This window comes from Cyphomyrmex costatus, unplaced genomic scaffold (genome assembly GCF_001594065.2).
Source record: "Cyphomyrmex costatus isolate MS0001 unplaced genomic scaffold, Ccosl1.0 scaffold153, whole genome shotgun sequence".
Classification (NCBI taxonomy): Eukaryota; Metazoa; Arthropoda; class Insecta; order Hymenoptera; family Formicidae; genus Cyphomyrmex; species Cyphomyrmex costatus.
In genome coordinates this window covers 42,675-53,237 of record NW_017275533.1, presented here as the reverse complement: position 1 = coordinate 53,237, position 10,563 = coordinate 42,675, and the positions used below count along the sequence as shown (strand labels likewise).

Below are 10,563 nucleotides of genomic sequence, written 5' to 3'. Positions count from 1 at the left end.
TAAGTTTTAAAGTTACTGATATTATTGTAGTAACACAGTAATTTTACATTATAATATGATAGATGCTTCATATCTAATCGCCTGAATTTAACATACTACATAATTGAAGTGGAACAACTGTGGTGTTAGTATCTCATGAATGTTAAAAGTTGTGCGTTATTGCCTAGCTGCAGATTTTTTTAGCGTATTTTCCAATAAACTTTTAAAAAATTCTTATTTTAAGAAAAGATACATAATATGCAATATATACTATACACGTATTGTATATATTGCATATTATGTATATACATGCGTCTTTAGCAATAAAAAGTAAACAAATTTAAAGAATAACATGCTATGTATTTGTCTTACGAAATATATTTTTATTTAGAATATGATTATATACATAAACTCTAACAAATAACATGTATATAGAAATAAATACCTCAAGATTGTTTACACGATTCTCATTTACGTAACTTATCGTTTGAAAAAAATAATTCCAAATCGAATCAGTAGTGATGACACTATATCGCGCATATACACATAATGGAAAATATGAGTGTAACAATTAACATTTATTATATACCACACACACATAATTATATTGGCACAAAAAAACTTTTATTATCACTCCCATACAATCTAATTCGCTTTATTACACGCAATGTAATAGATGGATGATCTTTAATATTTTATAGGTCATTTCCTGATTTTGCACACAAATTGCGTTTCATGTTATTTCAGTACAAAATATCTGACTTATAGATCTTTAACATTTGATGTAAAAACATACAGCATTATGTGCTCATTATATACATATATGAATAATCTGGACATTTACAGCATAATCCAGATGAAAATAAATTTCAAGTAATACACAAAAAATTCGGTGAAAAATGCGGTGAAATAATTACTAATTAATATATTGTCGTTCGCATTTCTTCTGTTCGTGTGTTTTCCTTTCATTTATATTTGCAACAACCGCATAATTAAATGCACATTTGAAAATTTTTATTATATCCTAAAACTCTTGACACACATTGGAAAGGAAAACATTAAATATCGTGTATTTCATGTTGTTTTTGCAAATTAATCCTGTGATCTTAGTTTATTTAATAAATTCTCACTATACCATTTTTTTGTCCAAAAATACAACGTTTACAATTTTATGTCATACAGTATGTATTAGATATACGCTATAGTTTTATATATCACAGGCATTATATTTGCATTAATAAACTATATCTAATATTAATTCACATAACATAAGAAACTAATGTATTTTTTCTTCTTTTGTATATTGGGATTGTAACACAATGAATGAAAAACTGAAATCAACACGATCTTACTTCTTGGATGGATATAATACACATTCGCTTGACGTTGGGATGAAATGGATTGCGTTTTGGAGGATTTGCGATACGGAGAGCATAAATTATAAAAGGATTAAAAGACATAGATGAAAATGAGAATAGCGAAACAGGATACTTTCAAGAGGAAATTCAGGATCAGGAGAAAGGATTCTCAATTGCTGGCTCAGGAAACGTTGGCAAGTCCATTACGAGGAGGCGATGAATGCCGATTAATATTTCTTTTTAAAACTAGTAGAATCCCAGTTTGAAACTAAATATTTTTGTGTGTCGCTGTTTTAAAGAGAAACATAACGAGAGTGGAACTTCCTCATTATGTTATGTGCTTATCAGGATTAAAGTGCTTCCAGTTACATATTATTTCCGCGTATCGATTTAAAAAGAAAAAAAAGCATTTCGCGCGTTTATTAATTCATCATTTATAATCTGAGTCAAACTAGTAATGGATTGTCAACTATAACTGGATTTTGTTTGGTTTATAACTAAAGTTTTTTGAACTTTAGTGAAGAGATTAATTTTTCGGATCACTCATTAAGGATGGATTTTCTGCATGATATTTATCCTCTTCTTGATACAACGTATAACATCAATACTAAATTCAATTTTGTTAGCCATTATATACAAAACGTTTCGTATTTAGTGATTATTTGAAAGGTGGAAGTGATTCTTTGGAAAGACCGTTGCATGTCTAATAATTTTACATTCGATAATATCGGCGATCTAAAGTCCAATTATCAAAAAAAAAAAAAAAAAAAAAAAAACGTGTTTTCTGATAACTATTGCCGTTTTCTCGACCGATCGTGATCGTCAAGTGCATCTTTTTCTCGCGTACATTGTAAACTACAGTGTCTTCAGGATTTAACTGACATACACAAGAGGATGGTACATTTGAGTAACACTACCTGTCTGTCATCTTGACGGGAACCGGCCTCATAATTTTAGAGGAACTCCTTACAAACGGTACGACGGACAGGATTCTCCGGATATGTTTGGATTAGGATGCTGTCAGGATTCGAAACGGGATAAATTAGTATGCATGGACGGATGTTTTTGGATAAGGATAAAAATTACCTGCGCTGTATTCACCGGATCACTCGGATTCATTAAGGGAACGATATGCGATGTGGAAGAATGTGGATTTGGAAGCATGATATCGTTCACGCTTCATAGGGTTCACGGATTTATCTCCTAGGTCGGATACGGAATTTGGACTCGTGTTTAGCGGGATCAATTGACAAGATAATTGGATGTCATTTTTCTCACGGATGAAATGAAAAGCGGATAAGATGATGGCTGTAAGGTATTTGTGCAATCAGTTTATACCTGAGATATTATCGATATTTATTTCTGCATGCTCTCTTCGAAAATATTCTTTCGTATTTTCATTTTTATCACCAACAAGACAAATGCAACTTAGTAACACGCAATATAAAGCCTGCCCTCGATAAAAGTCTTAAAATGTGTTTGCATTAATAACCGATCCTCTTTGTGTTTAGCTTTATTTTCATTGTTGTGAAATTTGTCATGCATAACTCACACGACAGACTTCGCAACAATAGTAACTAGTTGATAACATTTTGCCTCTTTTGTTCAATTAACATCACAGATAAGTATATTTTTAATATTTTATGTGTTGTTCTGTGTTATTATATACACATGTGTATTATTCTTCTATAGTTAATTATACAAACGCTGTGTAGCAATAAGGAGAATATGAATAGCATCGAATTATAAACAGTCTTGCATAGTGTGTATTTATCCATAAAATTCAAAATACAATTATAAAAAATTGATAATAACAGTTTCTCTATTGCGCGTTTTTGTTATATTGCATACAAATTTATTATCTGCTATATATAAAATTTTATTATCCGCGCATTGTACATATTTAAATATTTTCTGCGTTGTACAGGACATACAATTTAGGATGTACTTCACAATTAAATATAACACCGATTGCTTCACACTTTCATTAAATAGGTTTCTCTTAAGGTCGCTTCTTTGCAATTCTTTTCTTTATACAGTACCTTACTCTTCTAGAAAATTCTTGTGAACTATTAAGCTGGTAAATGAGAATTAAAAATAAATATGTTAAGAACAATAATAGTTTTATACAATTTTTCTTCAATTATCGCCTCCAAACACAGATCTACTTTAAAGTAATATCACGCGTTTAAAATACAAATTAATGCCTTCGTAGACTTGTAAATAAAAAAGTGGTGACCATCGTTTCACTGTGGGTAAGTATTATACTTGAAAGTTTTATTGTATAGTTTGATTGTTTGCCCTATTATTATACAATAGGCTGAATAGTCGCATGTCCTTTTAAAGTTCAAAACTATAAAATTAAGCACGCATTTAATATGGAAATCTTTAAATAATAATTGTATTTATACCTGTTTATAATAAGAGATTTATTCTATTTGAACGTATCGAAAAGGTAACGCATTAATAGCTAACAAAGCCATTTATTTATTTATGCGTTTTTGCGTTGATATACGAAAAAAATATATGTATATTTAAAACAAAAAGTCAGATAAGAGAAAAAAAGTGCGAAAAGTGTCATTGAAAAGAATAAATTTATAAACTCTATGCATTGAAGTTTTAAAAAATTGTCACGATGATCAATACGCGAAAATATAAAAGCAGTGTTGATGTTATTTATTAAGACTTCGTTACTTGATATTTTATTTTTTTATCACTGTTTTAAGAAATAAGAATTAATTATTCACTACATTAATCTTTAGTGCTTACTTATTGTTAGTTAAACAGCTAATTGACAGTGATGCTTCTCAAATGTGGAATTGAGGAGGCTCTTTCAGCTGCTCTCTTGGACTTAATTGCTGCGATTAAATTAAAATTTGGATTCTATTATTTTGACATCGCTTATGATGGCTCGAATGGAGCCGAGTCCAGATCAATTTTTATCCATTATAATGTAAGATCTTCGAGAAATACATTTGTCAATTATACGTACGAATAACTCTCTGCGCCTATTATTGCTCTCAATTGTCCGTCAATTAATGCATATTTTTATTGTTATCTCGAGAGAGCTCAATTTATTTAATTTTTATATTGTTAATACGACAAATTAATGTGCATATTGTTAATACGACAAATTCATGTTTATATTTGAAAATTATTAATGTTTTATTTGATTTGCCACAAGATACGTGTTCTAAATACTACAATGAGACAACGATTTTGTCCGATCTTAATTAATCTCCCGAATGGGCGTAATAATGAGATCCTTGATAAGCACGTTCTCCGGAGTCTGCAACGAGTAGAGAATAGCGTCCGCCACATCTTTTGGTTTCAGTGCCAATCGTGAATTTTCCTTTAACCATTGTTGGTTGAGCTCAGTCTCCACCAATCCCGGACAGATATTCTATTGCAAGAGAATAAATTGTTAATGGATATCAAAGAAAAATAGATTGCCAAACGAATTTTCAGTTTTTCTTTTATCGAAATATTTATTTTTATTTAATTAAAAATTATTACTTTTAAGCAATAACTTTCTTAATATTATACTTTGAATATAGTAATATATTTTACTTTGTAAGAATTTAAAGAAAACGATACTTTATTTCGATGACATCAAGTAAAATGTTGAGGTGTTAATTTGAAAAGTTTTAACTTTATCATTCAAAGTTACTTACAGTTACTTTGATGTTGGACTCGTTTTGGGCCAATTCTAGACGAAGACATTCACTCAATGCGGTCAACGCTGACTTGCTGGCAGCATATGCCGGGGAAAGAGGCCGGTCGGAGGCAAGAGGCAACCATTTCAGTCCACATACGTCGTTAATATTAATGATCCAGCCGTTGTCGACTTCTAAAAAAACATTTTTTTTATTCAGATATAGAAATAATTTTTTTCCAATTTTTCTTAATACCTACCCTTGTTCTTCATCAATTGCAGAATCTTCTTGGTTAGAAGCGATAAGCCGAGTAAGTTGATATCAATAGTCTTCTTAAGCTCCTGTATACCACCATTGATGATGGACCAATCTAAGCTGATGCTAGCGCTGTTTACTAAGATGTCCACACTACCCAGGTTCTTCTCTATCCACTCCGATGCACTTTCGATCTCGTTCGGGAGACTCAAGTCGCATTGAAGAGGATAGAATTTGCCAGGTTTGCCCTTCAGCTCATCCACGAGAAGCTACAGAGATCATAACAGAGATGACTAACTTATAATTTATTAATATGACTTTTTTTATTATTAAATGATAAAGTGTACTTTGCGCTACAAATTTATTTCGAAGCATTTGATTAAGCAGTCGGAAGAATTTTACTAATTGAATAATCAAAGAATGCTTCGAAGCATTTGTAGCATCAAAGAGACCGTATAATCATAATTTATATGCAATTCGATTATATTTTTGACATTAAATGTACCTTTAGCTTGTTTATGTCACTGGAGAGGCCAATAACTTTAAGTCCCTTTGATACCAATTCCTCGGTGACTGCCTTACCAATTCCGGAGCAGGCACCGGTGACAAGGGCGATCTTGTTCGTTAGAGTACTCATACTGCAGGTTTCGCTTTAATTCAAAGGAATGAGACTGAATTGCTGCTCACTGTGACGAGAAGCTTCTGTCGATCCACATCCCCGACACCTATTTATACCATGCTAAAAGTCTGGACCTCGATTAGGGGGTCGCGTATAATCTGTGTCTAGATAATTCACTGCTTTTTGAATGATGCATTTCTGTGCGGGTATTGCATATTGTTTACGATATTACCGCTTGTTTTTGGCGCGTGGCAGGATACTTTCATCTGAAATACAGCACAGTGTTCGTTTGAAGATAAGACGTATCGTCGTTGTTAACACTTAAGATACGTTCGTGAACGTTAATTATCACGGAAACGAAATATCATTTATTAAATGAAAATAACGATTTAAGTGTTCGTCAATGTTTTGTTATTTTGGATAGCTGCAACATCTACGATATGTCTCGTATTTTTTCTCCAATTTTTTAAACATTAATCTCATTTAAATACATAAAAAGATTTGTATTTTAAATTGTACATACTATATGTATATATATTTAATTTTATATTTTATTATAGAGATTTATATGTAAAAAATACTTAAATTTAAAATATATAACGGTTTTTGTAAAAATAAAAGTTATTAAAAAAAAGATCATAAAATTGCAAAATACAATATTATTGTTCTATCATATATTAAATAAAACGTACAAATACACTATCTTTTTTTGGGGGGGGGGTTATTCTCAGTATTCACAGTAATAAAAATTATGTAGAGAATCATTTAAAGCAGCAATAAAAATTAAAAACTTATAACGGTTAGATATAATGGTAGCAAATTCGATCAGATTTTAACTATAAAATCATAGCTATTTGTATCCGCATTTGGGTATGGATTTGTCGAAAAGTCTGCTATGCCAGTACATTTTGGTTGCTGAAACAAAGCAACGTTTGCTCGAGTCTGCTCTTAATCTGCCGTCAGATTATGCAGACTTTGTTCAACTGTCAATCTGCTAGCATAGTCTAACAGGTTTTGTCATATTTCTAACAACAATTTGCTGACAGTGTCAGATGATACAAATTCTGCGTACTATTTGCTTTTCTGTAATCAAAAATTAATTGGTAGCAGGCTTTGCTCATTTGTCTCCTAAACTTTTATCAGAAATAATTGTATCTATAACCGTTATAAATTTTTAATTTTTATTGCGCTTTTAATGATTCTGTACATAATTTTAATTTAATTTTATTACTGTAAACATTGAAGATGACCTAAAAATAGATCATCCTCAAAAACCTAAAAAAACATCTGTGTTTATATTTCATTTAATACGCGATAGAATTATTTCGATAACATCCATCTTTTATATGTATATGCTTTCTCTAATAAACTTTAAAAAATACTTGTTATTTAATTTTTAAACATTTTTAGGCTTAAGGCGCAAAATAAACTTTTATATCAAGTATTAAAATACATGAATGCTATAAGATATAAAATATTTTTTAATATAAATATTATTTTTGATAAAATAATTAGATGTACTTAGCAATACGTAATTATCTTATAGCAATAGGTAGAGTATCAGTAATAGGGTTACAAAAATAAGAGTAAAATTAGCATCAGGATTCAGAATTAATTAGTTTAATTTTAAAACAGTATCTTCTTCAGATTATAATAAAAATAGCACGTGATCAGGGATGCTGACGAAACAAATTTGCATGATTTCCGAAGAAAACGATAAAACGTTCTGCGATATCTTTGTTAAAGAAGACTATATTAAAAGTTTCAGAGAACGTGAAGGATCTTTTGCGAAGTGGTTTCATCAGTAAATTGTTATACAAAGTTTGGTGTTGTTAAGCGGGAAAATTCGTAACTGATCGTAAATATTGCGCGAGAGCATCTCCGCGCATGTTCATCTTCCGTCGATCAAAGATACATAATACATGATCTGTGTCGATCATGTATTATGTGTATCTTTGATTCTTTCAGAATATATCACTGCTCTCTAAGATCGAAAATCATGGTAGAAGTTCATTGCAATACTGCAGACGTATCGTTAACGAAGTGCAGCAACAACATCGTCGTCCAGCAACGCGCAGTATTCAGTAACTGTGTGTATGAGTCGCAAAGTTCATTTTATTTCAAGGAAGTTCGAGCGTTAGTCGAAATCCAATTTAGAGACTTAATCTTTTAATATAATGTAGATAAACACACACTGTATACAAATAATTTATATTTTAATTCCAAATCACAACAGGGTACTATATTTACATTTTTATATTTTATTATACATATTTATGTGGTTCCTACTAATATGAGCGAATTTTTCATCTCAATCTGCTGTGCTAAAATATATATAAACAATAAGAAAATACAGAATGAAGAAGCATAAATGATATCGCTTTTTTAACTTCATAAAAAGTTCGTGAAAAGCACAATTGTTCTAATTACATTCAACATTTCGCGTTTGATCGTCTGGAAAGTTGGTACTTTTACCACGATTCACCCAGAGGTCTCAACACGACATCCTGTATCTGAGAGAAAAAGATATTATTTTTAAACTTTATTTTATATGACCAAAGAAGGCAATGTATAGACTGTCTAAAGACATACCAACACGTGAGAAGGATTAGATAAAACATAAATCACCGCCGCTGCGATGTCGTCCGGATTCAAAGTCGGCATTGCTGCCATTGCTTCCGAGGAGAACATGCTATAGGAAGCCATGAATTCCGTCGCAACTAAACCGGGACTAATGTTCTACATATGACAGAAATATAATATCATTACAAAAGGGTTCGTTTTTATCTTAAGCTTCTCTTGCTCAATTTTAAATATATACATATTTCTCGCAGTCTTCATCAATTGTACAACAAAAATATATCAAGGAGAGAATTTAAAATGATTGCAATAAGGATATATTGTTTTGAGAAACAGCTACGTTCCATTTATTAAATGTCTTACTGTGACGCGTATACGCGTGCCTGCAAGCTCGTGTCGCAAAGTCATGGCGAGGCCGGTGATAGCGCGCTTTGACGCCGGATATACGCTGAATCCTGGAACGAAGGGCACCCTGTCGCCAGCCAAACTATTCACGTGAATCACGATGGCATCTTTAGCCGCAGTTTCGCGCATTATGCGTACAGCCTCGCGCGTGCAGAGACAAAGTCCCAGAATATTCACATCGATCACGGATCGCCAGTCCTCCAAAGCACCATCTGTAAAACGTGAAGAATTAAACCCTATTCAGTATTTTATATTGCTCTCTATAATAATGCATTTTATCTTTTTAGAACATAATTATTTATTTTGTATACCCCGATTAGATATTAGAGTTTGAGGAAAACGCTTGAAAATTTTTTCAAAAGTAAAGAAATGTTAACATTATTTTATTTCTGAAAAAAAGAATTCGTATACATTTTCTTTAAACTCTTCTGTCCAATATTAAAGATTTTCACCTATGAGCGAAGACTCTTTGGTGATACCAGCGCTGTTAACGAGAACGCTTATCGGACCAAGATTATCCTTTACCCACGCGAAAGCCACGGCTACGCTTTCCTCCTTAGTAACATCACATTCCACGGGATGGAGTTTGCCTGAGGAATCTTCCAAACTATCAGCGATTTCCTTAATTTTTTCCACTCTCCTTGCAAAGCCTGCCACTATCACACCTGACATAATAAAACGATCATATATATACCAATAAGCTCTATATATTATATTAATTCAAACGCAGACCACAAATTTATTTTTACTAGGTACATTATAATTCCTTAATACTAAGACTTTGGCACGATATTTTATAATATATTCCGAATAGCACGTATTGACGTATCTTGTTTTCTTTCCAATGTAACAGTGATATTACACTTCCCAATTAGTGGACGATAGGCAACAATTATCTCGTCGCGAGTCGAGATAAACGTATGCAATCGCAAAGACAAATTTCTCGCCAGAGGAACTTCAACGCAATATTAATTTATTATAATTGGAACACTTTTTCACCTTGTTTAACGAGATTTCGTGCGATTGCTGCACCAATTCCGGCGCTGGCACCAGTTACTACAGCCACCTGTCCGGTCCATCGCTCCATCCTCCCGCAGTGAGATTCGAGACGCAACTGTGGACTAGAAACCCTCGATAATGAGATCGCGTTCCCAAGTTCCAACGTCAATCATGGAAAGAAAAAGGACATATGTCCGCAAGAGGTATGAAATTCGATAGTCTTTATAACTGACCATTGCTTGGCCTTGATTAGATGCAATTACACCTGATTGAATCTCGATCTTGCAAAAAAGAAATAAAAAATTGAGTTTTTTTTTTTTAGAAAAATGAGAGAAGAATTCAATCGGAATAAGTCCAATTTATTTGTTTATGTTTGCATATTATTTATTGTCTATATATTAATATATGATTCATAAATTATTTAAGGGTAAAATTTTTATTCTATTTTTTATATTCATCAAGTTAATTAGTTCACTTATACTGTATATTTACATACTGTTTAATTATATTATATACATTTATTAATTATAATATTAAAATATCAATCAAATTTTTTAAATTTGTTCAAAGACTAATTATTGCGTAATATGCGAGATTGCTTCTTTGTCATTTTAAACGTGTATCTCGAGGCCGATGAAGAGCATTTATCAATTAAGTTTCTAATGAATTAGAGCTAACAACTGCATATTTATGAGGCCATATATGTTCACTT

General features: G+C 31.8%; 1 protein-coding gene across 1 annotated transcript; it reads right to left on the bottom strand.

Moving 5' to 3' along the window:
- Positions 1–4,477: 4,477 nt before the first annotated feature.
- LOC108783475 (oxidoreductase UcpA) lies at positions 4,478–10,006 on the bottom strand. Its single transcript, XM_018552046.1, has 9 exons — positions 9,852–10,006; positions 9,305–9,517; positions 8,811–9,064; positions 8,460–8,606; positions 8,343–8,380; positions 5,754–5,898; positions 5,253–5,517; positions 5,012–5,187; positions 4,478–4,740 (listed from the first exon to the last, which is right to left on the bottom strand). Exons 1-9 carry the CDS (start codon positions 9,937–9,939, stop codon positions 4,567–4,569), a joined length of 1,500 nt encoding a protein of 499 aa, XP_018407548.1. The 5' UTR covers positions 9,940–10,006; the 3' UTR covers positions 4,478–4,566.
- Between the last annotated feature and the right edge of the window lie 557 nt (positions 10,007–10,563).

What these genes read in the sequence shown, in the direction of transcription:
- LOC108783475 (XM_018552046.1), bottom strand. Translation starts at nt 9,939, where the DNA reads ATGGAGCGATGGACCGGACAGGTGGCTGTAGTAACTGGTGCCAGCGCC. An exon ending in GCACGCGTATACGCGTCACA is followed by an intron (nt 8,607 to 8,810) that starts GTAAGACATTTA and finishes TGTCATATGTAG; the next exon opens with AACATTAGTCCCGGTTTAGT. An exon ending in AGTCCAACATCAAAGTAACT is followed by an intron (nt 4,741 to 5,011) that starts GTAAGTAACTTT and finishes CTCTTGCAATAG; the next exon opens with AATATCTGTCCGGGATTGGT.